This window comes from Aquila chrysaetos, chromosome 13 (assembly GCF_900496995.4).
Source record: "Aquila chrysaetos chrysaetos chromosome 13, bAquChr1.4, whole genome shotgun sequence".
Taxonomy (NCBI): domain Eukaryota; kingdom Metazoa; phylum Chordata; class Aves; order Accipitriformes; family Accipitridae; genus Aquila; species Aquila chrysaetos.
In genome coordinates, this window is record NC_044016.1 from 27816940 (window position 1) to 27838123 (window position 21184).

The 21184-nt window shown below is 37.9% G+C and overlaps 1 protein-coding gene across 1 annotated transcript in view; it reads right to left on the reverse strand.

Annotated features, from left to right (window-relative positions):
• WDR64 (WD repeat domain 64) overlaps positions 1-21184 on the reverse strand; it is an 84224-nt gene that overhangs the window by 53433 nt on the left and 9607 nt on the right. Inside the window, exons 4-10 of the mRNA XM_030035541.1 lie at positions 20696-20798; positions 20066-20169; positions 15923-15952; positions 7855-7962; positions 5995-6209; positions 4202-4336; positions 1378-1457 (exon numbers count right to left, since the gene is read on the reverse strand). Coding sequence (XP_029891401.1) covers positions 1378-1457; positions 4202-4336; positions 5995-6209; positions 7855-7962; positions 15923-15952; positions 20066-20169; positions 20696-20798 — 775 coding nt within the window. The remainder of the gene's footprint in view (positions 1-1377; positions 1458-4201; positions 4337-5994; positions 6210-7854; positions 7963-15922; positions 15953-20065; positions 20170-20695; positions 20799-21184) is intronic.

Genomic DNA, 21184 nt, shown 5'->3' on the forward strand with positions numbered 1-21184 from the left:
CGGAAAGCGTTTATTGTTGGTCACTGTCAATGATGGGATAGCGGGTTAGGCAGATCTTTGGTCTGGCCTACCATAGCCATTCTTATTTTCTTAGGAAATTTATCCAGATTTTCCTCTTCTGCTATTTCTGTAAGAAGAATTTTCAATGTGTAACAGAAACTTTTATTAGTGCCTCTGTAATCGACCTTCTGTCCTATTCAGACACTTCACCTTGGTTTTATTACTACAGTAAAATCCTCCAGTTCTACCTGCAGGAAATACTAACCACATTCTGTTTTATAGGGCTTCCTTACTTTAGTGTCATCAGTAAATTTCTCCAGACTACTTTTTGTGACAAGGTAATCAATATAAATAAGATCTCCTCCAAGGCTGAACTTCAGAATTTTCACTAATAACTTTCATATAGCCCTATTGCTTTCCCTTTAAATCTTGTGTCTAGAAAATCAATAGAACTGTCTGATATTTATTTTGACATCTGTCACAGTTTTCCCTTTTGTAAACTGCTACAATTCAACTTGAATTGCATTATTTACCATGTCTAGGTCTTTTTTTTTTCCAAATTTATGTTACTGTCTTGCATATTATCAAGGCTGGACAGCAGAGCCTTGGCCATTTTTTTCTTCTTGTTAAATATAGACATAAGAACTGCTATGTTTGTTATTGCAATTTTTAACAAAGTTTTAAGCAAGACTCTCATACTGAAGACTTGGAGATGGGCAGCATCAATGTCACTCCAGGGCACCACTCTGTCAGACAGAATATACAAACAAGATTGCTGACATACTCCAGCCACATTTCTGCAGCTCAAAATACGACCACTGCAATAGTAAGGCTCATAAAATTATTGGATAACAGGGAAGAAATGGATGTAAGAGTGCTATTTCTGCAGTCTGCTTTGGGAGAAAGAACAAACAGTAAAGCTTTGGAGAAACGTGATCAAAGAGCAACGTAAAGTATTAAGATGGGCCAATGTGATTGCTTAAGATAGGAAAGGATGGCCAAAGAGTAATGGGAAGGGATGGGAGCCCTGCTGATACTGCAAGGAGTAATGTGTATAACCAGGCCAAGACAGTCACCACCATGACTTGGAAAGGTGCCTTAGAGTAGTTCAACATACTGTTTCTCCTGTTTTATTATATAAATAACATGATATTTGAATTAAACCCAGATTGAGCCCTTGGTAGATTCCTGCCAGGAAGTATATCTTTTCAGAGTGAGGCTCCCAGCAATTAAAAGCAAGACCTCTGTTTCCTATCATTTAAGACAGAAGCCATTATTTAAATTCTTAAGATACTAACTTAGCTTTACTTGATCTTACTTAACTGGGAAAAAAAATTCACAACAGAACAATCTCTTGGAAAACACCCCAATACTTACCCCCAGTGACAATGAGTTTTGCTTTCCCACAGTATGTGAAGGCATTGACTCCTTTAGGGACAGAAAATTCCTTTACAGGTCTGTAATCATTAATAAAACAGTTAGTCAGGTAAGAAACATTAGGAAAATACAGTCCACAGTCATTCCACTTTACTTTTCTGTAGTATATAGAATAGCTGTTTGCATAATGTATACAATCTCTTGTTAAAAGCAAATTGATTTATAACAGTGACTTATAGTTATATAGACTTATAGTGATACTAGCATCAATAAAACAGGAACTTTTAAAATGCACTTTCCATTAAAGTAATAAATCTCTGATTTGAACACCTGAATCCTTTATCAGTCATACTCCAAACAGAATCCTCAAATGGTAGCTGTTGCCAAGGTAAGCTTTCACACACGTCTGCATGCTTAAAGCAGTTCATCACTGAGGAAAAATATCAAACCGACTGCCTTTGCCTGTTTTGGACATGGAAGTCTATTGTGGCCTCTATTTTGCATAAAGTAAGTGCAGTTACTTTTCTGCTGCTTGTGTATAATGTATTGTATAATGCATAGTCTCTATTTTATCTATGTTGTGTTGTGTAATAACATGAAGAGACTGCAATTTTCTGAAACTCAACTGAATTATTCTGTTGTATTCACTGCTAAAGCACAGGAATTCAAACAGCCAACACAGACTGAGATTGACTCAGCAACCCTTCTAAACCCATTCTTTGAGCAACTTCTGCTTGTCTCTCCATGTTTCATACATTGTTACTAATGAGTGAATATTTTCTTAATTTTTGGATTCAGCAATAGCATGGCTAACTCCCGTCTCCCAGGAAACAATGACTGTCAATGTAAATAAGCTATACTGAATTAAATGAGTACACATTTAAATTTTTTCTTTGAAATCCAGACAAATAGGTAGTTCATTTATTCTGGTCTAAAAAGTAACTATTAATATCTAAACCCATAACTGGGAATGACAGTAAATTTGAAAAAAGGCTCAGGAAACTTTGAGGATTAATGAAAGAGCTTGTTCTTTCTAGGCAGGTGTAAATAGAAGGCTGTTCACTCCCTGTTACTTAGGGGGAGCAAAGCTTTCTTTGCAGAGCTCTAACAGGGAAGTCTTAATTCTCTTGATGGTATAAAATAGGAATTAATTGATTTAAATGTGTGATTGACAGATTTCCTCAGGATTTGTCATCTTTTTCATTTAATTCTTAAATTTAATACTTATGTATAACTGTCTGTTGGCTTTTTAATGAACGGTCTTGATACTCTTCCAACATCAGTGTGAATATGGGGTTCCAGCAGTGTGAAGTTCTGCCCAAGTCATGGCCTTGCAACAGAAGCACCCTGTGATCCCATCCACACGTCCCTTTTTTAGATACTTTACAATAAAATATTATAACTGCTCATCAGCCGTTATCCACAAAGAAACTTAACAGTCACATAGGAGACAAAATACATTGCATCCCTCTTCAAGCACAATAACAATTGCTTGCTGCAAAGTTAATTGGGGAAATTTATTTTGTTAGCACCAGTAAATCATATATTTCAACTAAAATTACTTATGGAATGGGCATTTCAAAGTGATTTGATCTGTAGCTATTTTTAGGGCTATTAATTTCATTTTAACAGCTGTGTAATTTTTTAGTTGTCTAAATATAATTTCATTTAGCTGCTGCATGAAACTGCTTAGAGAAATGTATTTATTGCAGTTGGAGACACAATTATAGTCAGTGTTAAATGAAAAAGATTTACCAAGATATTTGCAGTTAATGATGTTCTGTATTACAAACAGTGTATGGTGGTAGCATATACTCTTTTGACCATACTTGTGGGTCTGCAGTCTTTGTTTTCTTTCTCCTCACATTAATTCTATTTTTCCAAAACCCCCAACAAAATCAAACAGGATTTCTCATTTTTTCTCCTGACACATTATGTAACCCTGGACAAGCTATAATTATTTCATATTTCACTTTCCCCATCCACAACAGACATACTGCACAACAGGCAATACTCACAAAACCCAAAGTTATTGGACTGATGCAAGAATTACTATGCAAATATTTATGGCCTGTGTTATACAAGAGATAAACCAGATTATCATAACCGTTACTATGAGCCTTAAAAATCTATTAAACTCTGGATGTACCTCACAAAGGAATTATGAAGCTGATCTAATATTTACAAAGCTTTGAAGTATTTGAATGAAAAGTTCTATCTATATGTTATTTATAGTTCCTTTTTACATCAAATTGTGTTTGTATTACTTGTTTTTTAATTGGGCTATAAACTCTTCTAAAATCACAGACTAGCAAGGCTTGGAATCAGCTATGGCACTGATGGGCCATATGAATAAGGATATGGCACAAATAAGGAGGGCACAACCTCTTTCCTGCTGTGTAGTAAATCCATTTCACAGCCCTCAGAATAAATTGCTTTCTTGGTTTAAGCTTGTGTAACTGAAACTTGTGAAACTGAAACTGTAAATGAAACTTAGTTGCATATATTTTCCTGTGGATATAAATTTTAAATGAATGTACCAAAGCAAGGAAATTTGCCTGCTGAGAAGTTGGAGCAAACAACACTGCCAACACAACTTATTTTTAAGGGTTGTGAGTAACACACATATATGGACAGACCTCTCCTACATCGAAAGCTAACAAACAAAAATGTTCAAGTATTTAAGTAGTTGTATTTTTGTTTGTATTAACAATGCTTATAGAAAAGACAGCTTCAATATAATGGGATGACATCTTGCAAGGCACTGATCTCATGCAGTTATAAAGCAAAAGGTCTATTTTTTCAGAAGATGTCATATACTTACAAGTTGTCCTCTAGTCGCTTTATGTCATCCAAAACAAATGAATGAATGCTGTCTGAGGAGCAGGATCCAAAACAATGTAGGTCAGAAATATACTTAATTTTCACAACCCAGTCATCATGTAGCTTGCGTTTAACACTAGGGATAGAAATTGAGATGTTATTGGGATATACTAGTACCTACTGTAATATGCCCATAGGTCGATGTGGTGGGTTGACCCTGGCTGGATGCCAGGTGCCCACCAAAGCCGTTCTATCACTCCCCCTCCTCAGCTGGACAGGGGAGAGAAAATATAACAAAGAGCTTGTGGGTCGAGATAAGGACAGGAGAGATCACTCACCAATTACCATCATGGGCAAAACAGACTCAGCTTGGGGAAAATTAACTCAATTTATTACAAATCAACCAGAGTAGGGCAATAAGAAATAAAACCAAATCTCAGAACACCTTCCCTCCACCCCTCCATTCTTCCCGGGCACAGCTTCACTCCCGGATTCTCTACCAACCGCCCCCAGCGGCACAGGGGGACAGGGAATGGGGTTTATGGTCAGTTCATCACACGTTATTTTCTGCCACTTCATCCTCCTCAGGGGGAGGACTCATCACACTCTTCCCCTGCTCCAGCGTGGGGTCCCTCCCAAGGGAGACAGTCCTCCACAAACTTCTCCAACATGGGTCCTTCCCACGGGCTGCAGTTCTTCATGAACTGCTTCAGCATGGGTTCTTTCCATGGGCTGCAGTCCTTCAGGAGCACACTGCTCCAGCGTGGGTCCCCCACGGGGTCACAAGTCCTGCCAGAAAACCTGCTCCGTGGGCTCCTCTCTCCACAGATCCACAGGTCATGCCAGGAGCCTGCTCCAGTGTGGGGTTCCCACGGGGTCACAGCCTCCTTCGGGAAACCCACCTGCTCCGGCGTGGGGTCCTCCCCGGGCTGCAGGTGGATATCTGCTCCACCGTGGACCTCCCTGGGCTGCAGGGGGACAGCCTGCCTCACCATGGTCTTCCCCACGGGCTGCAGGGGAATCTCTGCTCCGGCGCCTGGAGCACCTCCTCCCCCTCCTTCTTCACTGACCTGGGGGTCTGCAGGGTTGTTTCTCTTACATGTTCTCACTCCTCTCTCCTGCTGCCGTTTTCCATCTGTCCGAACTTTTTTCCCTTCTTAAAAATGTTATTACAGAGGCGTTACCACTATCGCTGATTGGCTCGGCCTTGGCCGACGGCAGGTCTGTCTTAGAGCCGGCTGGTATTGGCTCTCTCAAACACAGGGGAAGCTTCCAGCAGCTTACAGAAGCCACCCCTGTAACCCCCCCCCGCTACCAAAACCTTGCCACACAAAGCCAATACAGTCGACAGGGCTTTTGTTAGTGAGATTATACACAACCAATGCTAACATTTAATATCCAGGGCAGACATAGAACCACTCTTCCAGCTCAAAAGCAAGCAGAGCTAAGGTTAGGGTTGAATCATGCACTTCTCTAGTCGCAATTATGCTTCCATCTAATCGGGCACAATAAAGCTGTGCCTATGTCAAACTGGATAATAGCAATTGTGAATTCTTCTCTGGAATTTTACTCTGCGGCCTCTCTATTGTAAGATCTCTTGTAAGATCTCCTACTGAAAATTATGACATTTTCTTCACACAACAACAAGCAAATCATAAGTACTGCAGTTTGAAAAGTTATTTTGTTAGGTGGGGCTAATTTATACACAAAAGCTAATCCTCCATTTAGGCCAGAGAAAACCCAAATTAAAAAAAAAAATGCTACGCTGATAATATTTTATGACAAGCAACTTACATGTTAAAAGTTTTGGAGTCCAAGACCTGCAGTTGTGATTCTTTTTTGCCTTTACATTGTTTTAATCCAAAGTGATCACTGGTCACAGTAAGCAGGTGAACATAACCCTTATCATCTCCCATTAGGATATTATCCTTAGCCAGATGATCTGACATAGTCACCGTGCAAACACAGAGCAGACCATTTTCCATTGGTTTGATGACAAAGCAATTATTCTGTGAAATATGGTAGACAGTTTATTAGATAATGCACACGAGCCCTTAAGTTGACTGAACATATCATGCTTATCTACTTACATCAGCATTTAATTCTTGACTTTGTTTTTTAAATCTCCCCCTGTGATAGCTGTTTCTTGGTATTAGAAACTCACAGAAGATCATCACCAAGTGAAGTTAAATGCAAGCTTTAAGGATTTCAGTGAGGCTTTATTTCACAGGTAGCCTTTTCCATTTCAGTGAGGAAATATTAATTACAAATTTTAGGGAGGACCTCACCATGTTAAGTGGGATGGTATATTTGCTAAGACTGTATATGCTTTCCTGTTCAAAAATAAGATACTGTCTAGAAGAAAACAGGAAACAGCCAAATTAAAGAATTATTCAAACCACAAAATGCAGCAGTAACATACAGAGAGAAATTATATCAGAGTCCTAATTATCAATACAGCCTGGGAGTACCAAGTGTACAATGGGCAGGTGTTTCAATTTTCAGGAATTGAGATCATGGGAATGAATAAGCTGCAAGCCATTGTGATATTTTGCTAGACTGAGAAGGCCTGGGAATGGGATTTTGGGTCATCTGCATTATACTGTTTATTGGTTCTACTGCCTGACTCCATCTGTTACTTGATTAAAGCATCCTTGCCAACCTAAACTGGCAACTGTTCACATGCCATAGGAATTAACTGCTTCAATGTCGTCCATGTAGCACAGAAACATTAAAGAGACATAACACAGACATAGAACTGTCTATATCTTATTTCTGTGGTCTTGAAAGATAACTGCTCCTATTCAACCACAGGACACTTTCAACTGTCACTGATGTAATGACTGGAGGAAACTTGGAGAATAATGAATGGAGAGTAAATTTTTGAGCCTTCCTTCCTAGGACTCCAATTGGATTGACAGAAAGACTTCCATTGACCTGACTGAGCTTGAGGAGCAGCCTTTTAATACTGAGAACAACAAATAAAAAAAGTCCTAATACTTGATCTTATCCTAAAAATATTTACTTTGCTTCTCATCTTCTCAGCCAACTCAGAATTGCTGAGAAAAGTCCCAGTAACAGGAGCAAAAAGCTAAGGTATGGGTCAGAAATCCTTGCAAAAATTGTATTTTGTAATAAGGCATTCAAGAAAACTTTAACAGTTTGGATATACACTAGCAACGTCAAGATGCTCTTGCTCCTGGAAAGTCCTGAACAAAATGCAGGATATGAAGAAGTATTTTCTTTAAATCAGAAAGTTACCTTAAAGAAGTCTATGTAAGGTCCCTGGAAAACCTGTCCCTTGATTCTTAATAGATTCTGAGATATACATATGCACATGCACACACATTAGATATACATGTATACACATATGCATCATATATACACAGAAAATAAATTCTTTGGGGGCTTGTTTGCAACATAGTATAAAATTTTCCTCTTTCTTCCAGGTTTTTAAGACACTCTAATAATCCCATTTGGTGTGGAAAGTGTATTCCTTCTTTAGTATAAATTCCACTGTTTCACTGAGTTCCTACAAAGACAAAAGTTAATGCCTTCATCCTGTTAGACAAAAGGAATGTGAATGTATACGGAAAACAAAGACTAATCTTTTTGAGGCTTCCTCTTTAACATTTGCCTGATCCAACATAATACCTGACTTCCTTTTGATTTATAGTCCCAGACAATGACTGTCCTTTCAGTTACAGCCACGACACATTTCAGCTGAGGTAGGAAATCACATCCAGTGATCCAAGCAGTATCCTGATGAAAATAAAAAGGGTAGCTAAAGAAGGATTTTCTCTGTAAATTTATAAACTTCTCTGTCATTTAAGTACAAATTTTAACACACCTCCACATAAATGTAGCCAGCTGCTAGGTCCAGCCCCAGCTAACACAACTGAGAGTTCTAACTCCAGGAATAGCTCATACATGAAGTTACAGAGGCGCCAGGCTCAACCTATTTTATCAGTGACTCACCTCAGATGCACAGATGTTGCAATGAGAGGACACAATACATATATACTGTTAGTTGAACTGTAATGACACGCTGAAAAAAGCACTCTGAGCAGAGGAAACTTAAGCTAAAACATCCATTCTAAAGCAGATTAAATTGTTGGATATAGTTTAGTTCAAAACAAAAGAAAGTTAAAGGCAGTCAAAATTTCAGCTGTAATGGCACAAACCCTACTGAAATGAACATTTATGAAAATAAGTAACTTATATTAAATAATTTTAATTCTCCCAATAGGTAGATCAAATATTTACAAAGATATACATCTGCCCATATTAAGCCATTGTTCAAGTATGCCTCCAATTATACAGGTCTTAATGTAAAATAATTTCTCTTGCAAAGTGCAAGATTAGAGACTCAAATTCAGTACCACACTAGCCAGAATTTGGGGTTTTGTTGAAACATTAATAGCTGTTTGATTTTTTTTCCCCCCAAAGTGTAATGGACCTTCCTAAATGAGAGAGGGATTGAAATGGAATATGCTCCATTTGCTATGTCTGCAATGGCACAATTATCTATTACTTTAAAATAATTCAGAACATCTATAAAGTAACACTGACTGAAATATCTTTCTACTCTAGATTAAAGTGACAACGAAACATTTGACACAGACTTAAACAACACTGTTATTGCAGTTCTTCAAGTAAGTACCTACCTGTGACCTCTAAAAACTGTTTCTAGTGGAAGTACTTGAAACAGTTAAAACAGGGACCTACGGTGCTAAAGATACAGTTTACATCCACAAATTGAGGTAGGAAGAAAAAGCACAATACTAAACCCATGGTGAACTGAAGGCAGCTGCTGATGCTTCTACTTGTATTTCCATTGTTGTACACAATATTGATTTTGCTGTTAGTGTAAAGGGTCCAAATTCCCGACAGTAATGTCAACACTATTGCAGGAGAAAGCTGCTTTCTTCCTAATGGCCTGTGAGCAAGTGATGATGCATTTACAAGGATTTCTTGTGCTGTTTTCTACAATAAACACATGGAAAATGTCAGTCCTGCAAAGGCCTTATGGATTGCTTGGTAATTCTTATGGAAGACTTTGTTAACTGTGGCTTTTTGGGGTCCTTACAATAGTGTCAGATAACAATGACTAACTGGTGTGAAAAAGATGAGTTTACATTTGTAATTAAGCTACTATTTTGTAGTGCTGGCTTGTGATGATGCAGTCAGAGTAACACAGCTGCATCTTGCAAAGGTTTTGCAGGCTGTCACATGTAGTGAGATGGTACAGAGGCAAAGAACAAAACCAAGCAGTAAGGAGAACCTTTGCATTTGACTGCTGACAGAGAAAGTCTAAGGGGCAGGTGTCCCTTTGCTTTCTTTTTTGTGTTGTAGTTGAATTTTAGGCAATAAAACAAGCCCTGATGAAAGGACTTAAAACATTGATACCAAAAAATTTATGTCGTATACTTGCCTAGAAATACAACCAAGAATCTCTGATATTACTTTGAAACAATTAAACAAAACAAATCACATTACAGGACAGTGATCTGAGAAGGCATGACTAGTCCTTATTTACAGATCAAATGCCCCCCTCCCATGAAAAGTTCTGTCTCCCATATATGCTGTCCTGGTAACTGAATCTTTCCAAGTCAGTCAGTATATGCCTTGAGAGGGGACTTATCTCAGTTGAACACAGAGTATTTCTCACCTATTTGGGAGAAACAACTCAGTTAACCTGTGAGGATAATCTTGGAAGACAGAAGAAAGTCAGATGTCTGGTAACAGTTAAGGAAGAATGAGTGGGAAAGGCTAGACATTAGCTTGGCAATTCAAAGGAAACATTTTCATCATACTTAAAATGTCTTTTAGGCATGTTAGCTCAAGGCTACTATTCTGTTTTCCCATACTGAAGGTCAAATTCAAATACTTTGACAACATAGGACAGAGTGAAAATGGTGTCATTTGGGCTGGCAGGGGATAGTCTTCTCTCAGGGCACAATTTACTAATTCTAACAGAGCAATTAAGCAAAATATTAGAACAATGATGTTCACATGTCCAGCAGTGAGCTACAGTTTCCAGACATGTTTCTTTAAATGTCTCAAAGAGCAAATGTTTTCCTTTAACCTCTGTCTCCAGGCCTACTATCAAAGTCTACTCTCCTGAAGTTTTTTTCTAAAGGAGCTATAGGTCACCTCTTTGACATTCTGTGAAGTCTTGTCTTTTTCTTCTTATCCCATGTCTACCTGCACATGAAAATGCACTGGGTATTTACTGCATGTTGGCACCTGACACTGAGACTTTTAAGTTTTTCTTTCAGCTGAGGTCAGAGCCCTTTCCACAGGACAGAACAACAGAAGAGAGAAAGCTAGATCCTTTCTCATTGATGATAGATGCCAGGGACCCTTTGCCCCTTTGAAAATCTGATGTAGCCACTGGAGTCAATGAATTTATTTTAGATTTTCATAGGCACAGATAAATGAGATTCAACCTTCACATCCAGGAAAAATGAGAAACATTTAACTTTCCACAACTAAGCAACTAAACTTTACAAAATTTAGTTAGTTTCTTAATTACATGGTAGTCTAAGTTAGTCCACATACTTACACTCTACAGGACCTTAATAGTCTCTGCTTCCCACCAATCTACATAATAGCTTTGGTTCCAGTTTTATTAGGCAATTCTGGATATCAGTTTCTCTCTCACTATTGTCTCCATGTAGGTAATGATGCTGAGCCACCAAAAAGGGCATGAGCATGGGCTTCAGTTTCGCTCTCTTGTCATGGTATCTGTGCCTAGAAAATCAGACTGTCAAACAAGAACTTGGCAGCAGTTAGTCCCTAGGCAAATGAAACAAGGAACACACACCCATGCATTGCTATGTAAAGGTACCTTAATGCTTAGCATGTTCTCAGAGAAAATCCTTCTCTTATGGGGTTGAGGACTATTACTCCCCTAAAGAATTAGCAGTGAAAGGGAAACGGATGTTGGAATAACATGTACCTTCTGCTCTGACTGTTTTTGCTCCAGATAGGAACAGCTCTATCCTCTAATTCATCAAGGGAAAGGTCTGCTTGCAGTTAAGCAAACATTTAAAAACCAGTCAGGTAAAATTGAGCTTGATCTTTCTTTTACAGTGAAGCATCCTAGCCATTGCATTGTAGCATCCACTGGCTTAGAGACATGATTATCATTAAGATACTATTTCACGAAAAATGAGAGAAACACTGACAGAAATTACAACCTAAGAAGCATTAAACCCACTTCTGGTTTCAAGAGTAAATAAGAACACATGCTCATATGAAGTTTTTTTTACAAAATCTATACAAAGACTACATACATCAACTTATGTCTAATACACATACAAATTAAACCATATAGTGGTTTTCAAACCAAACAAAATAGTACACATTCAAATTTTCCTTACAGCATCTGAACTGCAATGAACTTTGAGTGAAAGCAGAAACACATAGGTAGAGAAGCAATGAACACTCCAACAGGAGGAAATTGTTGGCCAAGACAGAAATTCTCTTGTAAGATTCTCCTCTCTATATAAGATAAATATTTCTAATTACTGACAGGCAGTCTAAAAAAATATCTGAAAAAATCAGGTTTCAACACATGATATGCAATTTGTATATCCCAGCAGAAAGCAAGAATTAGTAAAATATACTCCAGATTTATCCTCTTCTTTCCTTTTGCATTATTTATAGGCAATAACAGCAAAAGTAGAAACAACATCTGTTTATTGCACCAGTTTATTAGAAGTTTCCAGTCAGGGAAAAATCCAGCACAGAAAATTGAAGTTTCCTGGAACAGCCAGCAATAGAAGTGTTTTCATGCATATAACTGAATTATTCTTATCTTAAAACAAATTGCACTAAACTTGTCTTTAATAATTCCAGTGAAATTCCTTAAATTACACCAAAGATCAGTGGTTATAAAGGCCTGGAGAAACCACTATAATAACTGAGTTTGGCTTCCTGCATAGCATGCTCTAGAGAATGTCCACTGAGAAGTTTAGAGCCTAACAGAGACAGAGAGATTGTTCAAGTTAGCTAGCACTGCCTTCCAGGCCAGTTCTTGTTCAAGGACTTCATCCTGTGGAATAAACAGCCTGTGTAAACAGCAGAGCATGGTGCTCTATCCTTAAGATCCAAAATGAAAGTTCTGGACCAAAACAGTCTCCTAGTGTGGCTTGAAGCTACTCAGAAACTAAAAGTATGAAAGTCCTGAAGAGAGCAATGCACAAATTAATAGATTAATTTGATACACTGAGAAGTGGCTGATAGAACACTCTGCCAGAGACTATAAGCAAAACATGCTGCCTAGTTCCAGCTTTAGAGCAAAGGCTATAAGAATTTCTCTTCTTAGCACTGCCGTACTTGAGAGACAAATGAGGCAGCTGCACCAGATCAATGCCTTTTCATTACTTCCTTGTTTCATCCTGTCACTCAAGGGCTCTATCTTCACTCCCTTATTTCCAACAAAGTTTCTGGTTCAGCTTGTCTGGCTTATCCACTGGGTCTGTTTACGCTTTTCTATGCTATGCTTAAAAGACGCTTCATTTCCATTCTTCAAGAGAAGTGACTTGTTCACTACCAGTACTCCCATCGTCCGTCATTCAATGATGATTTTATGCTGACTACTATTTTTGGGACCTGTCAGCTGGACACTTGTTAATCCGTGCACTCTGGTGTTTTTTTCAGTGGTCTTATTTTAAAACAAAAAGTCGTATGGTACTAAGTCAAATACTGTACAGTCTTAAGTGTATTATATTTATGCCTCTATTCTTTTCACTCAGTCACATAATCCCATCAAGAAATGAAATCAGGTTTTCTTGAAGTGACCTGTTCTCCATAACATCCCTGGAACAAAACAGTAAATGACCTGTACTCATAGTTCATGTTCCTTTTATACCACTGTGATGCTGGGAAAGTTCTGATGGCTGCAGTCCACTGGATTTTATTTCTAGAACTACTATGTTTCACAGCCTTTCTGGCTCAATATCCTCAGGGCCAAGACCTCTGTTACTCTGGTTGAGTAAATCTCTGTTCTGAAACACCTTGAGAATGAGAACACTGAATGGAAGAAGGTAGAGGAATCTAAGGATTGTTCTGCAATGTTAGCCACCCTCTACACAGATCATGGTTTATCAATGGATGGAAGGTTTGGAGTCTGATAACTTATCTCTGAATTCAGTACCTTACTTCATTTGCACAAAGATGCATACAAATATATAACTTGATCAGTTAGCTAATGCCAGTATTGGTGATGATGTTAAAGTGGAAGAAAATGGCATAATAATTGTAGTGAGAAAAGAATGGACTGCAGATCCAAAAAAGAGACATGTAAGCTGTGCAAGGCAAAGGCAGCTTTCTCTCTTTAGCTATTCAGAAATTAATCATAAGGTATTATTCATAGTTGTACATTATAACCATTTGGTGCTGAGGTCTTCAACTAATATAGTTCACCATATCTTTAATAAGCAAATGGTGGGTGATGATTTACACTCACATAAGATATTGTCCTTTGATTTTTAATAAGTGTTTAGATAAAAGCTATTAAAATGCAAAGCTTCGATTTTAATAAGCATGCTTTACAACAGAAAAACTGTGATGCAATTCTAGAGATATATCTCTCAAAGAATCCCCAAGTTAATAAATTTAATAGCATCATATATTTCAACTGTCTGGAAAGTGGAATGTATTGTCTCAAAAAATTCCAGAATTTTATTTCAATGCAATTTGGGATTAGGATATAGAATTTCAATTTTAAGAACAAAATAGCTTAATACATTATGTTCTGCAAACATAAACATCTTTTAACAACCATCAAAAAGTTCAGGAACCTCAAGTCCAGTAATAGCCATTTTAATTCTGTTTTCAGTGCAGTAGTTAGAGGAAGGATGAGAAGAATGTAAATTGGCTAAGGACAGAACTGTGCAAACACTTAAATAAGAATGTTAGAGAAGATTGCCTATTCCCTAAGGCAGAGCACAAAGCAGAAGAGGATCATTTTTAACTAGAAAACCTGAAAATTTTACAATTCTGATGCCAAAAAAGTGAATATAACCACAAGAACAGAAGTAACATGACATCACCATATACCATAAAATCTGTCAGACACAGAGACAGAAGGATTTCATAGCATTGCAGGCATGGGTTTCTCTTTTCTCTTCACTAACCGTCAGCTCTCCAGTCAATTAAATGTCTCTGGGAAGCCAAAGATTTTCCCCCTCAAAGACTTTATACCCTATGGTAGAGACTGCCATACTCAGCAGTAATGATCCCAACCGATCCAGCGATCCCCAGCAGCAATGATCCTCCATCCCAAAGGCGGGGAATCCAAACTATTTCTAACCTACTTCCTTTCCCTAGGGAAGGCTGAAAAAGTGGAAATATTTCAACTGGGAAAGGATGGGAGAGTGGCATGTAACAACAGACACAGTAGATCTGGTGCAGAGCTGAACAGAAGTGGGTGCTCACAGATAATAAACAATGGATACTAAAACTACCAGTTTTGGTATTGTATTTGTTTATTTGTTTGAAATCACAATCCTAACAATTATGGTATTACACCATAATACTGCGAGATACCATTATGTTAAACATATCCTCCTTTCACACTTTTTAAGGCAGAGATGTCCTTCAACAGTGCCTAATTCTGCCACGGCTGCCAAATAGCATCCCACTGTCACAGCAAAGAGACCTCCACATCCACTGAGGAATCATTCTAAGATTAGCGCTTAGTGCTCAGAGAGGAAAAGGACCCTGCAGCCACATGCCGCCCACTGCAGCATCAGGCTGGTGCTCCAGCTTCTTCCAGCTTCTTCCCCTTGGCACCTCCAAGGACAAGCACCAAATATTGTTCTGATCCTACCTTTGCATATTTGGACTGGGGAAGTTGTTCCTACATGCAAAGCAGGAACAAACTACTAAAATTCACTCTTATAACACAGCTGTAGGAGAAGCTCTAAGCTGATTCTAGTCAAAGTTTCCAGAAGTCTATAGGTCCCAAGAATGTTTCTCACAATTTGCCTCTCTGCATTGATTCCTCAGGTCAGATGAGTCCTAGCAACAAATTAAATGCAACCCAGGCCCAGAGCTGTTTTCTGAGTTGGAGTAGTAGGGCCTGTGTTCTGGAGTACTTCCATTGCATTTTAGAACATCCACAATATGTGAGAGATAATCAACAAAATGCACTGCTCCTTGGCACAAGATACCTACACAGACTTTTAGGGCAAGGGGTCATGTCACTGTGTTAAGACTGATGACAGTTCTCTTGTCTGCATGTCATCTGAAGGAAGCTCATTACCTAAAATGTGCAGTGATACTCCCAGGGTAAAAATGAGGTTTTAAAGTATATACTGTGTAGCCAACCAATCTACCTAGCAAGATGTAGAACTGTTTTTCACTAATGAACTTATTTTTCTTATTTAAATTTTACAGTGACAATTGAAATGTTTGATCTTAGAAGAAGAAAGTCTGGAAAGGTAATAGGTGAAGGACAATTTGGTAGAAAAAGCAGCATTTATCTGAGGTTTCTTTTTGTCAGAGGAAAGAAATCAAGTTACTCAATTGTTTCTATAACTGAAAGGAATAAACAGAACCTGTTTGACCTATGGCACTCTGTGACAAATTATGCAGAACTCTCAAGGTTGGAAGTAGCATTAGAATAATGCTCAGTTTCTAATTATTTCACTTTAGTACCTACTGATTTTTAATTAAAATGATTTAACAGAAGGAGGAATGAACTTACTTCAACACTGGTGGTTGCCAGAACCCTCATCTGAAAAAAAAAAAAAAAATGTTGTCACAATAACAAGTTAGCAATTAAATTAAAAGTCTGAACACAGTTAGCTCTCCTGTATCACAGGCAGAACAGAATAATAATAACCAACAGAAAGTTTGCAGTTAAGATCTTCTGAGAAAGATCTTTAACCTACCTAGTGTCTGTTCCCCTATATATAGTCAGGAACTTAAAACCTCTCTTTCTCTCACAGTTGTTTCATGGTTTGTTTGTTGGTTTGTTGGTGGTTTTTTTTTTTTAAATTGAGATGTTGGAGTGAGCAAAATAAGTAAAAAAATACCATTTTTTACAGTGGAGTACAGATCAGCTGTACTGATGGAATTGTGCTTCTAATGGTCCTTCATAGCTAGAACAGCTTCAACTCCTGTAAAAGGCAGGATGTGCCATACAGAAAACCAAGCTAATGCTGGCCCAGATGACATGTCAACTAGTGCCAGCCAAATACCAGGTACAGGTAGCACTTTAGGCTGCAAATAGGAATACACATATTGGTACAGCACCCTTCAGCAAATTTAACTATTGGTGGACAGTGTAGCATGTGACTCAAAACCTGAAGTGTTTAAAGTCACAGGGTGGTAGGCATACCTGTCACCATCATCCAGTAGAGACAGGGTTACTTTTTTTGTCCTTTAACAAAACTTATTCACTTTTCAAAAGCAGTTTCAACCTTTTGCCTTCTCAAACACCCACAGCTGCTTTTTCACCTCCTCTTGCCCCTGCCCCTCATCAGTAATTAAGCAGTGGTGCCTCATTCCCATCCCAGCAATTCCACATTTCATAAACCAAGAAGCTAGGATCAAAGTCTTTCTTCCCATAGAAGTGTGATGCCCAGTGTCATCATGGACAGTCTTTGAGCAGAGTTTAAAACTATTTTTAATCAAGAGTTTAATATCCATGCACTGTTATCAGATTTGGCTTTATGTACAGTAACATTAAACAGTGCACAGAGAATTTTCCTTAAGGCTGCCTACTCCTACAGGTCTTCTGTGCTGATCAAGGCAGCATCCATGCCTGAGAACCTGAGAAGGGTAAGTGTCTCATGTTCTAGAGTAAACAGGAACTGGTTGATAATGCAGAAATGCATACAGGTGTTGAAGCATATTAGGTCCACATTTGTTGCAGAAAGCAATGCTTATCCCTCAGATAGAATCATAGTATCATTTAGGTTGGAAAAGACCTTTAAGATCATTGAGTCCAACCATTAACCTAGCACTGCCAAGTCCACCACTAAACTGTGTCCCTAAGTGCCACATCTACATGTCTTTTAAATACCTCCAGGGATGGTTACTCAACCACTTCCCTGGGCAGCCTGTTCCAGTGCTTGATAACCTTTCAGTGAAGAAATTTTTCCTAATATCCAATCTAAACCTCCCCTGGTGCAACTTGAGGCCATTTCCTCTTGTCCTATCACTTGTTACTTGGGAGAAGAGACCGACCCCCACCTCGCTACAACCTCCTTTCAGGTAGTTGTAGAGAGCAATAAGGTCTCCCCTCAGTCTCCTTTTCTCCAGGCTAAACAACCCCAGTTCCCTCAGCCGCTCCTCATAAGACTTGCTCTCTAGACCCTTCACCAGCTTTGTTGCCCTTCTCTGGACACGCTCCAGCACCTCAATGTCTTTCCTGTAGTGAGGGGCCCCAAACTGAACACAGTATTTGAGGTGCAGCCTCACCAGTGCCAAGACCTGGCTGGTCTACAAATGAGTATTTCTTTGCCTTCACTTCAGTTTCCCGTAGCTGTAGATATGTAAGAGATCATGGGATTTCTTATCACAGCAACCAGGGTTAACAAAAGTCTCCAAGCCCTCTTTTAGTCAATAATTAGATTCACTAGCAATTTACATAGTGGATGACAGAAGACTGTCACTGGTGAAATAGGAGATGATCTTGAAAGCTCTCCTGATGTATACAGACTAAATTAAGTATTCTTAATGCCATCTAACATGACTGACACTAATTATTTGCTGATAAAAAATCTGATTAATTCTTATTTAACTGAAGTTTAATAAATCGACAAGCAGTTATATGGTTTGTAACTTCTTTATTGTTCCTATTCTTATTTGTAAATTAGGGTTTTTTTAAAGTTTTTAACTATTCTCAGTTTCTACCCAGTATCAAATAAAAACTCATTAGATTGTCAACTGACTCCAAGGATATAATACAACAATTAAGGAAATCATCAAGTTATATTTGCTTTCCAAAGAGCAAAGAGAATAATACTAAGCTGATCTTGAGGAAAGCTTGGTTGCACTGGACATCAATTTACACCAGGGTGAATGAACAGAATATGGCCCTGTCTCTTCCTCCACATGTATGTTTCTTACTAGTCAAATGCCCCAGAAGCAGCACAGTTAAAATCTGTATTATATTAGATTCAGTAATTATATCTGACCAAATATTATTCATTCATGTACATGGAACACACTGACTTCTGTGGGATACATGTGCATCCCAAGAACACCATATATTTAATAATCTCAAAAATGCAACAATTATGCAAAAACAAGTCTCTGTCTATTTGTTAATGCACTGCTCATGAACTCATATTTTGGCCTCTCCATCCATAGCACAAGTCCCACCAAGCAGCATCTTCAGGGCAAGCACCTTCATATTCCCTTACCAATATGCTGCAAAGCCACACTAGACAAAACTACTCACTAGCTGAGATTTCAAGGCCAGGTCTCTTTAAATCCTTGGTCTTTGAGAGAAGAAGAATGATGCAAAAGATGCTAACTTCATATTTGTCTGTGTGATGTGAAGTCATATTCTAGCAATAGGACTCAAATGACTGCAATGCTAAAGAACTAGAGTTTTCTCTTGCTTGCATCAAGATATATCAGAGCAATTCTAATGAAGTCAAAAGTCATTTGCCCAGATCAGCTGAGACGGAGATCATATCATGAGTAAACTGCTGTTGCAATGCCTTAGTCATTTTCAGAACATACAGTTTTATAAATGGGATTTGAGGTCCCTAATTCACTGTGTTAAGCAGCTGGGTGTAAAATCATTTACAATGCAGTCACTGATGTCAGAGTGACATCAGTCCAGTCTATGAGGAGTTAGCAATTCAACTTGAAAACCGCATGGGGAGATAGGGGGTGGGGAAGAGAGCTATTTTTAACATTATACTTTGTGAAATTATTTTTTGTAGGTGCGTAAGAGGGATAATGCTCTGGAGGACAGACAACTAGGCTTTCAAATAAATTATTTCAGTATTTACCAAAACTGCAGTACTGCTTTGTTGTTTAATCATCCACAGGAATCCTTTCTTGCTTTACACACTCCTGTCATAAGCATTATGCACTAATTAGCGAAAACCCCTAGCAAGCATTAGTGCTGCTTTAAAGCATTACTGCATTGTCTGAAACAATTTTTAATCAACTGGTTGTATTAAAATTGTACAAATGTAAAGTGCCAATGAGCATAGATGTGTGATGTACCTCATAGCATCTGGAAGTGCATACCTCTAAATAGTAATATAATCATCTGGGAGACTCATTTACAAATTCTACTTTAACAGCATCTTGAGACTGAACTTCTACTTAAAATGGTACAGATCTCCTTACAGTTTGCTGATAAGGGGAGTAACTGTGAAGCAGTGTCATACAGACTGTCAGAAAATTCAAGACTTTCAAGGTTCTAGATGTTGCTGTATTAAATAACTCTTCTTTGCAAACAACTGATAAATGTTTCTGTCCATTCTAGATATTCTCAGTAGCTTTAGAAAATAGTTAATTCTCTGGTTTCCACTGTTTATGCAAAAGTTAATTCCAATAGCATAATTTGTATTCAGGGAAACTTTTTCTAAAAAGAAACACAGATTATTTTCTATTAAACTAACTTCTGTTAAGAATGTCTTTTATTAGCCATTTCTACTTTCTGTCAACTTCTGTGGACTGTTCAGTAGGTTTATAATTGAAAATAACAATGTATATTTCCTACTGTACTTAAAAAATATAGAAAAAGTTAACTGTAATAAAAAAGATATCTAGCTTTTTTTTTATGGGTAAGTTTGCATGCTAGATCACAGTTCACTCCGTTCCCATATACACTGCCTAATGGAATAATAAAAAAGTTTTTTTCAGTCAGAATTACCTGATTGTTAAAAATAGTTAGCACTCCTTTCTGAGAGGATGTTATTGTGAAATCCAGATGAGGCACCTTCACTATACCCTTAATCACATCTTGTCTCTTGACAACTGTCAATGACAAAATATTACTTTTCATCTTATAGACACAGAATATCTAAACAAATAGAACCATAATATAAAGAACATTTTCTCTTCCTGAAATGCATATTGGTACCAACTCCAAGGCAATAGTGCATTATATCATAGATTATCCTATACTTGATTTAAATAATCATGTTGCATTTTTAAATATCATTAATGCATTATGGATTTGCTAGTTCTTTCTACACTATTCAAAAAATACAGAAAGGCAAAGAATAACTATAGACATACAGACATAAATAAATAGTCTGAGTCAGACAAATTCATAATTTAAAAATAATTTAGGAAAATGGAGAACTGGGCAAGGCAGCAGTGTTACGTTCAGACGTAATGAGTTTAGTGAAAAAACACATATTCTGGAACACATAAGAAGAAGAAGCAGCAGCATGAATAATAAGCAGACATGTGATCTTATCATTGCACTTTCAATAAAGTGTGCAACACACAGCCTTAAAAAAAAAATTAGTTTTGGATACAAGATGAAGTATGTCACCTGCATGAGTAATCTGCTGTTTTTCAGATACAAGGAAAACCATGTTTTCTTCTTTCATCTGGGAAGACATGGCATCACTTTCTCCTATGAAATAGCCAAAAATCTAAACAAAACAAAATAGAACAAAACAAGCAATTTATAACAAAATTACACATCTGATCTTTTGCTTCTACCCAGCAGGTAGAACACTGCCCAAAGAAAGGGCATCTTAGAAATCCCTTACAGCTGCATAAATGGCTTCTGCTGACTCCAACATGGAGACAGGAGATCCCAACAAGCCCCACCCCATAATGTCTACCAGAGGTTGACAAAGAGCATAAAAGATGAAGCAAAATGCAATTTACACATCTTCCAGATGTTTGCCACTAAAAAAATAGAGCTTTCAAAGTGCCAGCTACATTTGGGAAAGAGATGCAGAGGTCAGTTTCCCAAGTCATTGATAAATAATAGCTGTTAGACTGTCCAGGATAGGTCTTTTAAATTCTGAAG